At 42.2% G+C, this 18,038-nt stretch overlaps 1 protein-coding gene across 4 annotated transcripts in view; it reads left to right on the top strand.

The window, feature by feature from the left end:
* Positions 1-18,038, top strand: part of ank2b (ankyrin 2b, neuronal) — a 177,692-nt gene that overhangs the window by 45,400 nt on the left and 114,254 nt on the right. Inside the window, exon 1 of one of the 4 annotated variants that reach the window (XM_076724290.1) lies at positions 4,409-4,650. The exons of 2 other annotated variants lie outside the window; for them this stretch is intronic. In XM_076724290.1, the coding sequence (XP_076580405.1) occupies positions 4,564-4,650 (87 nt within the window). In that variant the 5' untranslated portion in view covers positions 4,409-4,563. Of the gene's footprint in view, positions 1-4,408; positions 4,651-18,038 lie in introns of those variants that run through there. One more of the 4 variants, XM_076724281.1, reaches the window with a different exon arrangement.

Here is an 18,038-nt window from a genome sequence, read left to right as displayed (position 1 = left end):
ACTGTTGTCCACAAAGTAGCAGTTCCAGGTAGTTCAAGTTTCAAGTGCCCACGGCGTCATGAGGTCTTAAAGTTTTTTGGGGTTTTTTTTGTTTTGTTTTTTTCTTTCATTAATTAGTAAAGCTCGAAAAAGAGCAGGCTTGATCTGTTGAAAACATTTTTTTTTCTACAGTGTGATGTCCTCTAGTGTGACAGTGTACAGCTACAGAATGAAGATGTAAATGTGAAATCTGCTGCACAGACATGCAACAGATGGTGTAGGGCTAATAAGGTGTACAATTAACATCTGCCTGTGTTTGATGATTGTGACAGTACTTCTAGCAAGTTGGGTCGAGTCTGGAGAGTTGATTTGATGCAAGTTGACACATGAACCCGGGCGAAACCCCCAACATACAAATATCACACTGTCTCTCTTTCTTGTCCTTCTCTTCCTTCTCTTTCTCTCCTCCATCTGCTCCTATCTCCATCCTTCCCTCCTCACCACTGGCATTTGTGCCCTCTGACATTGGCAAGACTGATACCAATAACAGGTTGTCACGCATGCACACAGACAGTAGTGCTACATTTGCAACTGAAAGGATGCAAGTCTGAAAGGTAGGTGGAAGAGCAACTACCAACTAACAAAACATTCTATTTGTTACAAAGATGATGTGTTTTTTTTATTGGATGCAATGAAGAGACAATGTGCCGTAGCTGCTCCAGATAGGGCTCTACCATTGCGGATACCGTAGTCACATCAGAATTTGTACATCTCACAATTTTAAACTTCATATTTTTGAATGTGACTACTTATAGGCCAACCAGAGAATAAATGAGTCAGTAGTGTGGATAAGACTTTGAAATAACAGTTAGAATATGTGTTTTCAGCATGGATCAAGGTCACCTTCTGAATGTGCAGTGGTAGATTCTCCAGAGAAGTGGAGCTCGATGGACAAAGGCTTGACCACCAAGAGTTCTTATTAAATAGAGGAATAGTTAAGTAAGTGGCATGAAGGGATCGTAAAGGGCATGATGGAGTATATGGAAAAATGAGACTGGAGATATATGAGCGAGCCAGACCATTTAAAGTCTTATAGGCTAGAAGGAGGATTTTGAAGTCAGCTCTTGTGTGAACTTATAGCCAATACAGAGACATGAGTGCTGCTGTTATAGGATCCCACTCCTTAGATCTTGCAAGGACTCTGGCAGCTGCATTCTGGACCAGTTGGAGACCTTTTGCTGCCGTCTTTGGTAGGCCAGAGAAAGGTGCATCGCACCACTCTATTCTAGATGTTGTGCAGGCATGTAAAAGTATTTCAGTGTCTGATTTTGCTGGAGCAAAAAGCAACACTACAGTCTTGTCTGCATTCAAAAACAGGAAACGTTTTGCGCATGCAGTGATGGACTCCTGACAAGCACGTGTCTAATTTAAGTAGTAGAGAGGAATCATAGATAGATTTGTGTGTCATCAGCGTAGCAGTGATACATTATGTCGTGTTTTTGGAAGGTTTGACTCGGGGGCAGAAAGCAACACACAAACATAAAACAAGAGTGGTCCAAGTATTGATCCCTGTGGAACACTATGTTCATATTGTTATTGTATGCAAACCATTGTTTTCTGTTACTCAAGTGTGAATGAAGACAAGGCAGTGTGAACCCCTTGAGACCAGTAAGGTTCTTAAGACATTATAGCAGGATTTTGTACCTGTAAAATCCTGGACTTGCTCCTTACAGAGCTAATCTCCACTATAGACTGGTCATCATCACAGTGTCTGACTGTCCCTTGGGCTTTGTTCCGACTGCAGGCAAATCTGATTTGCTTCTGAAATCAGATCTTTAAGACAGACTGTCCACACTGTTGCAAGTGATCAGATTGGATTTGTGTGGCCAGACAGTTACCAGCCTATCTTGCATGGGTTGTGGTGGTAATGGCATAGGCGTCAGTAACTAGGGATGCTGGTGACATGGCTTTCCGTTGCAGAAACATAAAAAATTGCAATTGATGATCTTACTGGATTTGACATTGTGTTGCGTTGCAAGTGATGCACGAGACTCTTCGAAATCTGAATGGAGCAGCAGAACATCGGGACACATCTCCAAAAATTTGATTGGAATCGCATTTCAAACCACCTCCAAATGTGGCCTGGATCTCATTTGCAAAAATCACATTTCATGAGGCATTTTTGCTGTCCAGTCTTTCTAAAATAAATCTGGATAGAGTCTGGTTTTGTTGCCCGGATATTCACCTTAGCTCACCTGACACAACTGTCAGAGAAGCTGACAAAACCAGGTGTTTAAAGAGTATGTGTGTGTGTGTGTGTGTGTGTGTGTGTGTGTCTGTGTGTGTGTGTGTGTGTGTGTGTGTGTGTGTGTGTGTGTCTGTCTGTCTGTCTGTCTGTCTGTCAGTGATGAAAAATCTGGCCAAAAAGGAGGAGGCTCCATGTTCCACTGTATTAATCATAATATTCTGATCCTTTCTCTCATTTTTCAAACACGTTTTAATTTAGTACAGATGTGAGCAGAGGATGAGATGGCAATTGAGAACATGAACAACTAATTCTTCCATTTTTCATCACCATTAAAGGGATGCTGCTTAAATCTGCTGTGACTGGGAGCTCATAGCCAGGAGGCATCATTAAGATACAGGCAATCAATGCTTTTTCAAAGGAACTCATAAAGCTGCCTCTGTGTGTGTGTGTGTGTGTGTGTGTGTGTGTGTGTGTGTGTGTGTGTGTGTGTGTGTGTGTGTGTGGGTACACATGGATTTAAGACCTGGCTGCCTTCAGACAACAAAGACTGACAAGGCGGTGTGGATTTGCTGTGTGTGTCTGGGTATGTAATCCTCACTGGGTGTAAGTTTATTGACTGAATCTACAGAGGAGGTATCCAAACATACTGGCTTCTGTTTCACATTAGAGCAGGGAAACATGTAACACGAGGCTCGGCTTTTGAACCTTTGTCACTTCACACGTCTACAGTCCTTTAAATCCAGTCATCACATGCTACCACATTCACAGGGTTGGGCTTTCATTTCCAAACTTATTTTCTACTATAGGCCAACAGTTATGGTAACTGATAGGCCCTTTAAAGCAAAAATGCCAAACATCCTGTGTCTCTGCTGGAGAAGACTTTTGAAGATGTCCCTTTTGTCTGATTTTCTAGTATTTCATAGATTTAAAGTATGCAATTAAATGTATCAGTAAACTGCTTATTCCAGCAATTTCAACGGGATTTTATGGCTGGGTTATTTCATCACATGGCTGCATTTTGGATGTTTTTCTGTATATGTACCATTGCACATTTTGTGACTTTCGAGGTGAACAGATGGTCATGCAATTACAGAACATCTTTGCCGATATCAAATTTTCACACTATATCATGATAAATGGTGTCATTGCCACATTCATTAAAGATTCCTGCAATACTATTGTTAGAACTCAAGCACGTTAACATTACTTCACACCGTGGTTTACTGATCAGTGAACTGCGTAATGCAGCTTTATGAGACTCTGCAAACCATTAAAGTTCAGTTTAAAAACATGATAAATATGAGCAGGATGGTTGTTAAAAGTTTGGCACAGTTGACTTGGAATTATTCCTTTTTGGCAATTTATGTTAATATGTTCATATGAAATTTCATGTTAATGTCATTTTTCAATTTGAAGTCAAAACAAGCAATCCATTGATTAGTGTATGATGTGTCAGAAAATAATGAAACGTATGGCGGCTGAGAGAGCTCAAAACACTGCAAAAACACAAGCAAATGAAGACGAAAGCTTTGCCACGTTGATAACACTAACAGAAAAAATTTCTGAAGTGAAACACCCAAATGAAGACAGATATTCAGCAGTGACACAAAGGTAGAAGCTGAACACAGCAGACACTTGGCATTGTTTCTACTGATCGACTAATCAATCAGTGAAGCGTCTCAGCACCACTTAATTGAGCTCACCTCTGTCAATATGTAGCATAGTGATGATGTGTCGCTCCTTAATAATACACACATAAACATCTACACACGGCCGCGCTCCCTTTCACGTTTCATTTCAGTTTCATTTACTGCTCTTATTTCATTCTGAAATGAATATTTGATCTTCTTTTGGATTCGCTGAGTGCCATGTCCTTTCATCTTGCTGCTCTGGGCGTTAATGGTTCTTATAAAAGCAATAGCAATTAAAAAAAAAATGTGCAAGGAAACAAGAAGCTGCTCACGGACACACATGTGGCTGCTGTGTGTGTGTGTGTGTGTGTCTGTGTGTGTGTGTGCGTGTGGTGACTATTTTGGTTCACCAACAAGGTTTCCAGATAAACACTGGTGGCAGCTGCTACCATAGCAACACCATTGTGCGCCCTCCCCCTCCCCTCCCTCTTCTCTCCTCCCCCTCCCCGACCACTCCCCCCCCCCCCCCCCCCCCTCCGCCCGGCTCGGCGCTCCACACAACCAGAGAGTGAGGACCAGAGAGGAGAGAGGTCGCCGTGCTTCGTTTCACTGAGGAGGGGGGGAAAGAGACGAAGCGAGCGGACGGAGAAGAAACAAAAAAAGGAGGAATAAACTGGAGTGAAAAGTGGTAGTTCTGGGGAGAGAATGAGTGAGGACAACCACTCCCACTACAGGCTGGACCCCAGCGATCGCCTCAATGGGCTGGGACAGAGGAGAAAGAGACCCAAGAAGGTAAATGAATAGATGGAGAGCCACATGCTACGGAGAGTGTGAGGAAGCTGGATGAGGGGAGGGGGAACGCTGCCTGATCCCTCGCAGCAAGAGAGCAGGAGCTGGGTGGAGTGGAGGTGGGGCAGGTGGAGAATAGTGGAGTGTGTGTTTGTGATTTTTTTTTTTTTTTGGTTGTGTCAGGGAGGGATGCTCATGTTATATTAAAGATGAATTCCTCCTTATTCTCACTTGATTTCTCTCCTCATCTCCATCCTCACCCCCTGGAGTAAAGTCATCTCCCAGTGGGAGCTCTCCATCTCTGCTGATTCTACCTTTTTTTTCCCCCTCTTGATGGATTACTCCTCCACTGCTCCCTCATATCCATTCTCTTATTCTCTGTCTCTCAGTGTGTTGTTGTTGTTGTTGTTGTCGTTGTTGTGAGCACCTCTAGGTAGTGAGTAGTAGGAGGAGGCTCCTCTCACATGCCGACAGGGTGGGTCCCTGCTCCGCTCGCTCTTTGTGTGCCTGTTGTTGTGAACGGCGTTACACACAGATATCAGCTCTCAGGAGCATTTTTGTTACCTTATCAGCCTCATTAGAGAAGGTCTTTCTGGCGTCCATGTCAGATTGTTGGTTGTTATTGTTTTATTTCTGAGCTCGCACACACCCATCAGCCCGTGTCAGCGTTTCATCAAGGCACAGATGTTTGTGTTCATTAAAATATGGAAATTAAGGAATATTGTGAGTTGTCATAAGATATGCAAATTTAATGCAAGAATTAAATTATTCTTTCTGTTATTATTACAATGTATATTATTTTATTTAATGATATCCTGTATGTTATTTGGAGCTGCAATTACTCGATCAATCATTTGGTTTACAAAATGACCGTCGCAGTATCCTGGAAAAATCCAAAGTGACATCTTGAAATTGCTTGTTTTGTCTAACAAACAGTCCAACGCCCAAAAGATATTCAATGTGGCTTCACATGAGAAAGAGCAAATGCACATCTTTGACAAGCTGGAACCTGTGAATTGGCTATTTTTGCTTGAAGAATTGATCATCAAGATCAATCATCTGTTGATTCGTCAATGAATATATGATTTTGTATGCTAGTTTGCAGATAAACAGTTCACTGTCGACACTTTCCACACCAACCAACAAGTCCTCTACCATAAACAAGATAAGCTGTTCTTTATTGCCTTCCAAAACAACCCATGTGAGCATTTTGGGTCCTGCCACCTCTATGGCAAGGTTAGGTCAAGTTCAGTTTAGGTAGCTAAAACTACTTGGTTTGAGTAATCAGGAACAAATGTTGACTGAGATTGAAGCCACACTGTTTGCATGCCCAAGCATCCACCTTTTGCCTAAAGGTAATAGTGTTGAGAAAAGGTATAAATAAATAGAAGGGCTGGCCTCTTAATGTTGCTGCTACTGTGGACTACTTGCTCATATCTGTGAATGTTGACCAGAACACATCCCTGTTTTAAAATGTATCCAAATTAGCATCAACATGGCCTCAGTCTGTATTACTGCCCCCGCTGATAGTTTTTTTTTTTTTTCCCGCTGTCTGACTCAGTCTTTCTCTCTGTCGTTCCCTCTAATATATGACAGACCATTCTTTTCCCCTCAGGCTGGAAGGACACAGAAAGACAGAATTCAACCTTATTGCATTTCGGTGTACTTTGTGTGTAGCGGTTTGAGGGAATTGAGGCTTACAAAACAATATTGGCTTGGCCGATTCCATCGAAAAGTCTTTTCTTTAACCAAAAATAGTGATGTTGGGGTGTTATTTCATTGATGATTGATGCAGATTGGGTGCTGTAATGCTCATTTGCCTCTGTCAGCCTTGAAACCATGCTGCCATGCACTTCACTTGCCTCAACTTTGTCCACATTGGTTACAGGGTGTGCGAGAATCTTATAATGACGAGTGTTAAGCAACATGGCTAATGGACTTAGTCCACTCTGATAAACGCCAAGTGTCCTTTCACATATAAATGCACAAGTAATGACCATTTACCCCATAAAGACTAAGACAAAATAACAGAAAACAAAACTCCACAGCAATTAGCACGTAGCCACGCCTCCATTCATGGAGCAGAATGGCTGCTGCTTCGGGGCGTGTCTGCTTCTTTAATGGGCTCAGAAAGCTTTGAGAAGTGCCGGAAACAGGCACATCGCAAAAACCCTGTGGATATGTAAATGTTGTCTACTGTAGCTGCTTGTGCCACCGACACATCACTAACACAGGGTAAGATTAAACAGGGTAATATGTTGGGGTTATCGACAACCAAGCTTGCTAACATAACGGTCCCCAAACAAACAGTGGCCAACAGTCAATTTTCAACTTTCATTTAAATCAACATAAAGATTGAGAACATAACTTCAGAAGAGAAAAGAAGAACAAGTGTAAGGCTGATGGGACTTTTTAAGGTAAAAAAAACAAGCAAACATCCGATAAGCAAGCTCTGTAACAACACCTTAATTGTGTTGCCCATTGTGATAAACCAGAGTAGCCACATTTCGATATAACAGAAGCAAAGAGTGAAAGAGGAAAAGGCTCAGACGAAGGCAGGTGTGTATGTCGGAAATGCTGAATCCACAAAAGTAAATTGTTGGTGGAAGCAGGCGCAAAGCATTTGGCAACAGGGGGGCATTCACAATCAATGGATGAATTATTGATATGCTCCCTCCCCCATGCTTCGATAGGCACACAGCAACACACACAAATACAAGTACACACCCCTCTGGTGACCCATGGGTGCTGATCTTTGCTGTGTGCACGGCAATTGACTCAAAGTGAGGCGTTCTGCTTCTCTCTGCTGATGCAATCTTGTATCGTTGGACACAAACACACACTTGAGTTAATGTCTTCAGCGGGTAGAAAGCCGCAGTTTAATACAGTGTGTTCTTGGCTCTTTCATGAAAGCCGTAAGCACTTTAATCTTCCGCTGCCTCAATTAAAACTCTCCCCCTCACGCTGATCCAAAGGGGGTTTGAAACACAGCCCTACTGTACCCAAGTGAGGAAGACTGTGCCGCTGTTGAAGATGCAGGTTTCATTTTATGATGAGCGCAGCAGGGTTTCAGGTTCGTGGCTTTCTGTCCTGTAGGGCAAGGACAGTTCGGAGAGTCAGACTGGTGTTTTGTTTCAACGAATTCAGGGATTTTCAAGCCCTATTTGTTTCTGTGACTCAGTGGTTTCTCATTCGGGCAAAGACAGACAAGTGAAGCCATAGAAAGTCATGTTCAGCCAAATTACGGCAAATCATCAGTATGTGTTATCCTGCTGGTCTCTTTCATTGGCTCTTTAGCTGAGCCACAATTATGTAGGAGTGAAACGTTTCCATTAGAAAAGACTACATTAGATTTATCACGTTGTTATGTTTTCCATTCATTGATGATGTGATCTCCTCCAGTCAATATCATAAAGCACTTAAAAAACGTTGCATGCTACATTAATAAACTCTGGCAGAGGGTGATAAAAACGTTGCCACTGGACATTAAACGTTTTTTGTGCCGGTTGATCAAACACATTGCCATTAAAAATTAAAAAGGGTCGGCTTTGCACATTAAAAAAACATCACTGTTGATTATTAAAAAACATTGGCGTTGAATGTTAAAAAGGTCTTGACATTGAACGTTACAAAAAGCTGGCAGTAGATAATGAAAATGTTAGCGCTGAATGCTTAAAGATTTTGGCATTGTACATTAAAAAATGTAAGCAGTTGATAGAATAAAATAAATAAAATACATTGTCATTGAATGTACGTGTTGGCCCTGGACATTAAAAACCATTGCCGGTGATTATTAAAATATTGCATTGAATGAGATCATCAGATTAAAAAAAAACCCCAAAACATCACTGATGTAATGCGGAGTTTTGCAGAATTGTCCAATATCATTGCTCTTCTCTGGCTATAGTGTTGTTTTTTCAATGTTTTTTTGCAGTGTGTTTTCAACCCTTTTTGGTCATTTCCTGCCAGAAAAGATGTCTAAACCCAAGCAGCCAAACGGAAACTCTGCCTAAATACTTACATTTTTTCAGATGAGGAAATATCTGGTCACACATCAGAAAAAGAATACACAGCCCTAATAGAAGACGTTTGGACACACTCTCAGAAACAAAAAACTATAAATGGCTCATGACTCATAGCTGATCAGTTAGCTGATTTAGAGACAGTTTCCTCTGCCATCTACACAGTAGACCATCCACCCACCAGGACGGGCAAATCTCCAAACCCCCAACCCTTTCACAAAACAGTACAACTGTGAACCACCTCATGAGAGACTGCTAAAAAAAGCTGTCGTCACACACCACATGTACCACACAGAAATACTGCCATCTTTGCTACATTTGTTCACACTATCTAGCCGCCTAGGTTTCCTTTCTATTCTAAAAAATACAGGACCATAAATAGGTTCACTCCCTGTGATTCAATGGTTTTTTTTCCTCAGAAAAGACCTTCTGAGTTCTTGAGCCAGCAATGTATAGGTATGTCTTGATGTCTACCACATCAAAATCATGGAATGTTGACAACTGGTGGCCAAATTTATGTGAAGATTGCAGCCAAAAACAAAGTGCTACTTGAAAAAATAGGTAATTTCTCAATGCCACCTCAAATTAACACTAAAGCCTCTTGAGGCTGGTTGAGACTTGATGAGGAGGTCTTGGTCAGTGGAAGTGGAGACAGAAAAAATCAATTCCTACTCAGGGACTGCTTTCAACCGCTGTGACACAATTACTGGGTTACTTCTCTGCTGTCTGGTCTGATTTGTCTGGAAATAACTCTAAGGATAAAGAGGAAGTACCAAGTGTGGCTGCCTGATCCAGTCACTGTTCACACTGTGACTCAGCTCAACAGAGGGAAAAAGAATCAAGCTTCGAATCTGCGTGTTTGCTTCATTTTATGTGTTCGTACCACAGACCTCATCCAAGTCTGGAGTCTTGGAAATTTTAATGCTGAGGCAAGTTTTGCAAGGAGAATTAGGATTAGGTTTAGGTTATAGTCAGGATTGAGACTAAGCATACAGTGTTTTGTTGGTGTGTGCATATTTGTGTGTGTGAGTGTGGATATGTATTATTTACACTGTGGCAACATCATAGGCACAAGCCACAAGTCCCCATAATATAAATCATAGAATTTTAGAATGAAGACTTAAATGAAGGTTAGGTTTAAGTTAAGGTTAAGTTTAGGTCAAGGGTTAGGGTTAGCCAAGTGGTGGTTATGATTATCATAAGTCTTCAGGAAATGAATGTAAGACTAAGTAATGTTCCTTGTGTGTGTGTGTGTGTGTGGGGGTTGACGCAAAAATACCCAAATGACCATGTCCCACATCATCAGTTGTTTTGAACCACTGAAGTATGCTTCAGTTTCTGTGTGTAGTCATGAGTAAGACTTAATGTGTGTGTGTGTGTGTGTGTGTGTGTGTGTGCTGTTGAGACGCTGTAGGTCCTCATTTTGACTGTAGACTGATTTCTTCAAGCAGCTGTTTTCGGGTAGAAAGGAGCTGTTTGAAATGTGCCTGTGTGTGCTTGCATGTGTGTGTATGTGGATCCATGTTGTTATGAATGTACCAATGAGCACACATATGAGCGCTCTTTCCATTTTTTGTTCTCATAACATGTATTTTTTGAAGCCTTGGACCTGCGCTGATAAGTGTGTGTGAGTCGTGCGTGTGCGTTTGTGTGTGCGCGCGTGTGTCTGACCCTTCCACGCTGCCTCTTTTTTTTTTTTTTTTTTGGACAGCAAACAACACAGATGGTCTGTGAGGATGACACCCAGACATCGCCATGGCAACCAAGATCCTTGCCGCCAAAAAGAAAACCTTGAGCTGGAACATTTGAGACGGCATCTCGGGCTCTGGCAACATATTCGCAGATGCACAAAACTGGTTTTTGTCAGGAAGGTGATAATTCAATTCACTTCGCCCAACCTTTGACAACAAAGAGCAGTGCTATGGCAGTATTACAGTATATGTTTCTATCTGATTTTATTTTACTTTTTCAGTAATATAACTTTTTATTAATAAATCCCTGACACGGGCAGCGCAGCACTCCCTTGATATAAGCTCGGGGTGTGGCTATTCCCTGGACAGCTGCGATTCTTTCGGTGTCTTGCTGTGTAATCCGGTTGTTTAAAAGATGGGGTTCAAAGGAGGTAAAGCCTCTCGTCGCTTCTATTCCTTCACCATAATGAGGAAATGAAGAGACACAGACAAAGATAAAGCTGAAGAGCGAACAGGTGGGGGCTGTCAAAAGAAAAATGGGTTTGATGGCCATTTAATCTCAATGTGGTGTGGTGCCTGCTGCTGTGGATGTGCGCCCAAAGCAGGAAATAACTTCAATCAGTCTCCCTCTGCTTACACTCCTACCGCCATAACAGATGATAACTGAACACCGTGGAGGCATGGCTTCTGCCCTCATTGTGCACTTCAATAGCCCAACTGTCAGCCCAGTGCTCACCTTTTTGAGAAATCCACGGCCTGACAAATCTGCGGTTCTACACCTTCTAAGCCATGATTGGACAATCAATGTTTGGTGGAGGGGTTTAGGCAACATTTGATTGCATTCTGTGTGTTTTATTAGATGGTCTGTGTCGGAATGTATGTAGACAAAGTTATTACTTTCCTTGTAGCTGATGAGATTCTTCTTCTTTGCTTAAAGACGTCTCCAAAGGAGGGCCCTTGTCTTTTTTAGGAAGTGGGATGACTGATGCCTAATGATTGGGTAAAAATTGTCTTTCTGTAATATGTCAAGCAGTGCTCTCCATTGATGGATTCAACCAGTTTGACCATCTCTCTGATGAAGTGTTATACCCAGTCACTCACTGCGCGTCAGGCCTGCATAGCTTTGCTGATGTTTAGTGACAGGCTTGAAAGCCAGCGGTGTGCTGCAGTGGGAGTGCTCCGTCTGACACTAAGCAGGCGCCTCCCATCTCACTTACGGACGGCCAGGGATTATTTATTGATGAGAGGAGCTATCCATTAGTTATGCCTGGGGACTCTGGGGTGGTGCTCGGATCAATGGAGCTACTCTGGTTCCGATGATGCGAGGTGTTTTTGCAAAGTCAGAGGGTTGTGGCCTCGGCGAGAGGTCAAAGTTGTGAAGTCCAGGAGGGCACAGAGGCAGTTTTGTGCGGTGTCACTTTGCAGACAGTTCCCCGGAGAAGTTCTCCTTCCATTAAGGTGCTAATCCTGAACTTGATTGTCTTGTAAGGTGTAGGCACTGAGCATCCCAGCTGGCTGAATGGTTGCAGTCTAAAGACACACTCACAAGAATAAACCAACCCGCCAAGGTCATAAAAGTATTGACGTTTTATTATTTTAGTACACTACACAGGTGTACATACAGTAGATGCTCTTTCGCCTTTTTCTCATCATACATTTCTGCCTTGGCAGTTTCAGTTTCTTTGATATTGCTCCCATTGTCAGCCACATATCCACATCTCACCCCTCCCTTCTTCTCTCTTGGGTTTCTTCATCTCTTCCAGCTTGTTTCAGTTTTTATTCCCTCTGGCTTGTTTCCATGGCACCTGTAGCCCAAATCCTGTCTTCATATACACACAGGCACACTTTCGTGAATGTATGAAAGGGATTTGGTGTTACAGCTGAAAGCATGAAATTGGACTGAATCTTTCTGGATTTTGGGTGTTGCTCGGCGACGCAACCGTAGCCACAGTCTGCCTATCCTCCATATTTCTCAGTATGACGGTTGTTTAGTGTGTGCTCCTTTATAGGCCTGCAACATGCTTTTCTGGATGGACGTTTCAGTAATCTAAAGGTCTTCTCCAAGCTTTGGAATACTAGGAACCGTTAGCTGTAGCCAAATGGTTAAATCTTCCGAACATTCACATTTTCTGTCAAAACAAATTGCAAGTTTCCAGTATTTTCTTTGTAACTATACTCTTTCTGCTGTCATTGGACACTAAAGCACACCACTGTAGCCCATGTAGAGGATAATCAGAGTTTACTGACTGGCATAAATCTGACATTTAATGAAACGTTCCACCTTAGCTGCGGTGGTGGGAGCGACATATTCAACAGTCAGCCACAGAAAACAAAAGTCTTCTGGAATGTGATATCGCTCCCCTGTGCTTTGTTCTTCTCCATCGCCCTTAAACAGAGGTGAAACTGAACCCGGCGAGGTTGGAGACAACGATTAGCTGTGATCGCTGTGCATTCAAGCGCATAAACCAACACTGTAACACTACACGCAGGTTTGTTTTCCTTGCCTTCCTTGTGTCACACAATCAAGATTAAACTATAGGTTCCCGTTAAGTCGGTCCAGCAGAGCGTGGGTGGAATTCCATCTTGATGGGAAAGTGTTTCAGTCATTACAGTATTATACTCTTTTGCTGACATGATCCAACCTCAGCTGTCATTATTTACTGGTCACACCAGATCAAGAAAGGTTGTATCAGCAAAACCTCTGAGTGCACTAAATTGAGCTTTGTGTTGCTTATGAAATCAACTTTTCATTTTTAAGGAGATTTTGTTCTTCTTCCAAAAGTTACATAATCCCACTTTAAGATGAAGTTGTAGCGTTTAGTCTTGAGGGAAATGAAATTGAAATTGATGTGAATAGTGGTTCTATTTCAGCTTCCTCTGGCTCATATGAACTGTGGGGGAGTCTAATTGCACTGCTTTCGATTTTCTGACTGGACACAGGAAGATGATTTTGTGTGTGTGTTCCTATTATTTCAACCATCCATCAGGTTCAGTAGAAAGTCTATTCAGAATTGAGTAGAAAAAGACTGTCTGTCTTAGCTTAACTTTGTTTTTTACTGGTGACTTCATGTTTTGTTCTCCAGACCTCATCACCTGAGGCGCCGCACTAGGCCCTGTGGGTAGCACTGTGGGGAGGGACGCCCAAAGTGATTAGAAAGCAAAGGTTACCAGGTTACAACAGTTTGTGTGTGTGTGTGTGTGTGTGTGTGTGTGTGTGTGGCTGGGTCTTAACCCAGAGGAAAGATTTCAAAGTGCACCATGCCAGAAGTGGCCTTGATCCAGCTTGATTAAAAAGCATAATGTTTAACCTTTGCCTTCAAAGTGAAGTCAGGTGTGTGTTTGTGTGCGTGTTTGGTGTTTATTAATCTCCCAGGCCTTGCTCGATGTCATCCAGATATACCCCCCATGATGCAGAAATACAGCAGATCTTATTAGATTTACAGTATTAACTCCATCCAATGAAATGTCAAGACCGTGGCTCCATGTGAAAGGTTGTTAGTCTAAAATGCTTCTATCTAACAGATTCATTCTGGAGGCCTATTGATAAGAAGAGCAAAATGAAACTTAGAGATTAAATATTCAAAATAGACAACACAAGATGACTTGAAAGCATTAAGAAGAAGAAAATAAAGTCACATAATCCCGTTCTGCTTTTCTCTTTATCACCCATTCTCTCCCTCACTCTAAATCTCCCCATAATCTCTTATTTACTACACGATGGAAAGAATTACTGGATGAGCTCCAGCATTCCTTTACAACAGTGAATGCCCTGAGTGGATTTGCTAGGTGCAGTTGTTGAAGTGAGCACAGGTTTTTGGTGAGGGCTGGACAGTTAACACAGGGCTGTGTCCTCCATCGATATGGAGGTCTGTTGTAGAGTGGGTTTCAAAGGTAATAAGAAGCGCCTCATCGGGGCGGATCAGGCATTTTTAATTGATGAGAATTCTAGAAAAGTCTTGTAGGTCAAGCTTTACACCATCCATTCCTCCAACCAGTCCATGGAGCGGGACAAGCCCGACTTCCACAAGGTAACCTTCACAAGGTAGCTGTTACAGGAAGTCACCTTCATCAAGCCACGCACTCATTCTGAGAGAGAAAGCTGGAGACATTGTACAAGATTTGAGAGTGTGTCGCTCTGAAGCATTTGCACTGTGTGTTCATCTGTCGCGTTCATTGACTTTTTGAAAAACTTTTCCCCAACCGTTAAAACAGCCATCGGTTATGGACGGAATGCTTTCAAAGACATCAGAGTTGCTGCACTCTGTTGGCATTAAAGTGTATCGACACATCATGACATCTGCATTCTGTTGTGTTAGCATTAACTTATATTTGCATTACATTGCCTTGGCTTTGTGTTTTATTTGTATTTTGCTGACTTGCTGCTTTACTGTATATTGAGAGAAAACCGGGGATGCAGCCTTCATAAATTACACCCCAAAGCTCTTGACCACAATACCTATAGATATCAGGGAAGCAGCTCACAAAATCTTTTTAAAAAAAACAGCTAAAAACGTATCTCTTCACTGTAGCCATGAACTAGCTTTGACTTTCCTTACTGCTTATTATTATTATTGTTATTATTATTATTATTGTTGGTGTTGTAATGGTTGATAGAATCATCTAAATTCTAACAACCCCAACATTCAATTTCTGATGGTTGCTGCTTGTTGCATTTTTTTTTATATTGAGCCTGGAGAAAATAGAGTAAGACACTGATGGTAACTACAAGTCTAATACATTTATTTTTATGAATGCATGACCAGATAGGTCAGTGCACTGTATACAGAAGATGAATGGGGTTTGGCTGCCATGTGGTGGAATTAAACCAATGAAATAGATCCAATTACTACAAAAAAAAAAAAAAGATTGAAAAGCCTCTATCTGAACCATTATTGACTGAATATGGGAATATGGGTGTGCTTGACTTGACCGGCAGTGCTGGAAGTGATTTTGCTGTGATAGCTGCTGGAACAATAGAAAGAAGGGGGCAGGGGCTGGGATGGTCGGGGATCAGAAATTGGGGGAAGGCTTTCAATTCAGCCAAGTGTGAAGGAGGAGGAGACAAATAGACTTGATGTTGGTAGTTCATGGTATATCATTCCCCTGAGGAGACTGCATGTGCTCATACATGCTCTAGAGATGGTAGATGAGGAAACAGAGCAACAAGCTGAAAGTTGGAAAAATGGAAAAATGGTTTGGTTTTGTTTCACAACAAGCTTTTTAATCTATCATTATGAAGTAAACGTTGACTGCACGATCTGATAGCTGATAGATGCACCATCTGCATTTAGATTGGTTCACTGTAAGCCTTGCTTTCCTGTGCAATTCTGTCTGCTGCCAGGTACGATTTTCCCGGCAAAATGTAGACTGACTGGCAATCTGGTCAGGCTTGGACCATTGCTATCTGCTGTCATGTCTCAATTATAGATTAAATGACTGAACTATTTCTCAAAATGTTTTCTTCTTCTCCCACCTCTACCACAATGCCAACCCCTGCTGTAGTTACTACAATGTCACAAACCTTTTTTCTTTTCTTATTTTCAGGTGGTGTCGATTTGGAAGCAAATGCTTTTTTGGTAGTTGTTGGGCTCTGAGTAGGAAGCAGAACTACAAACTTTAGAGTTGCTCTGGAAGACTTGAGGCTTGACTTGTGTTGCCTCATTACTTAAAAACAGTCCTGAGACTTAAGTGGGACTTGTGTCAAATTACTTGAGACTTGACATGAGACTCGTAATGAAAGACCTGAGTCTTGGCCTTGACTTAACACTCGACCTGGAATTGGATGATTTGAGACTTGTTGGTTATTGACTGTAGTTTGGAATATGGTCAAGCGCTGTTCGTTGACCAACACTGATCAGTTCTTGAGTAGCTGAAGTCTGGCTTGCTAGTGTGTGTATATCTGTGTGTTTTCAGATCTTTTTAAAGGAATCCTATTTCGTTTGCTGCAGCTGGGCAGAGCTACTCTACTGTATGTATTTGCCATAGAGAAGTGCCAGACCAGATGCCCTTTTTCAAAAAAAAAGGCAGTCCAGGCTGAAGGAGGTTGTCTAGCCTGAAATGTCTCCAGTTATATCGTTTTGCTGTCCTCTCACCAGTGTGGTTAAACTTAGCAGTGTTACAGAAACAAGAGCGAGTCTCTCAGTTTACCTTGACACATAGATGATCTTGATGACTGCGACTCATGCTGCCACTGTTCAGCAGTTTTGCGCAGTGTCAAGTAACACATCTGACACATAATCGTCAGTGCTGTGCAGAGAACCCTTCAGTCATTTCACCTCCTGCTCTGTGAATACACCAAAGCACCCACAGCAGAAAAGGAAGCAGAAGTGCAGAAAACTTTGACTACTTTCTGAACCCAGTGGTCTTAAAAGGATTGACATTAATAAGGCCTGTCACATTCAGTGTAGTCAATGAGAGTAATATCCCAGAGTGCCTCAGTCTATACATATGGCAGGCTGCTAACCATCTGTCCTCTCTTTACAGAGGGGAAGCAGCTCAAATATCCTGTTTCTCCCATGACTGCTGCAGACAGTTTTTGAATGCATCAAGGACATGCTCATTATTCCTTTCTTAACTAAAAGGTTCATTCTACATGTCCAGGAAGGTCTGACAGTACAGAGATAGCAGCTGACTGTATAGTACTGTACTGTATAGGCTCTGCTTTTCATTCTAGCTCTAATGTCGCCACCACTACGCTGCCTTCTGCACTACACTATACACATGTTCCTATAGATTGATAAATCTACAAGTTGAAAGGTTTGAGATATTAATATAATACATATATATATATAATATTTTGCAAGACTACAAGTATAAAGACAACAAGGCTGTAAAGGCGGATTAGTGAGTAGATGCGTTTCTGTGTTTGGCTTGATGATATTCACTCTAAGAAAAACACAATTTTTTTTTTTTTTTGTCTAGTGTACTGAGATTCTTAGGCTCAGTCTCAATGCCTCAAGTAATAAAAACCCATGAATACAGACAGGAACAGAGAATCAAAGAGAGTAAAGAGGTTATTACCCAGCAGCCCTCCATGCTGTAGAGCTACATGATGTAACCACTCACGCCAAATCAGCCTCTGAGCACGCTTGGGGATACTAGTGTTTGACCTCAGCCTCACTACAAACAGCAGGTATGGAGACAACATCCACCCCCGCCCCCCCACTGGCCATCAAAATTCTTTCATTTTGTGGCTCTGACCTCCGCAGCGGCTCGCCTCCCCCCCAACTTCCTGATTGAAGATTGACCTTTCAGTGGAGGCAGAGGGGTTCACTGGGGATTTGCTGAGATTTGCTGTGGTGTGAGATTGTGTTTATTGGATTGGAGGACTGGGTGGATATTGTTGGAGGCCTTTAAAGGGCCATTCTGTTTTCCTCTGTTTCAACAGTACCCTGGTCCCAGTTGTTCAGCTTTTTATTTTCTGGTGTTATTTTGACTGTCATGAACTGAAGCGGAAACCTCAGGCTTCTGTCTGCAGCTCTTCACCTTCAGGTGCTTTTCAATTGTGCATGTTGCCAGGTGTGTACTTGTGTGCCCACCACAGCCTACACTGCTACGTTCAAAGGCCTTGTCTAGTTGGCCCGGGGCTGAGAGCTCAGGTGCAGAGATAAACAGCCAAGGTGGGAATAGAGCAGAGCTGTGCGTTAACTATTTCTGCACATAGCACTGGTGGTGCAGA

Source organism: Chaetodon auriga, chromosome 24 (genome assembly GCF_051107435.1).
Source record: "Chaetodon auriga isolate fChaAug3 chromosome 24, fChaAug3.hap1, whole genome shotgun sequence".
Lineage (NCBI taxonomy): Eukaryota > Metazoa > Chordata > Actinopteri > Chaetodontiformes > Chaetodontidae > Chaetodon > Chaetodon auriga.
This window is presented reverse-complemented; position numbering and strand designations above follow the sequence as displayed.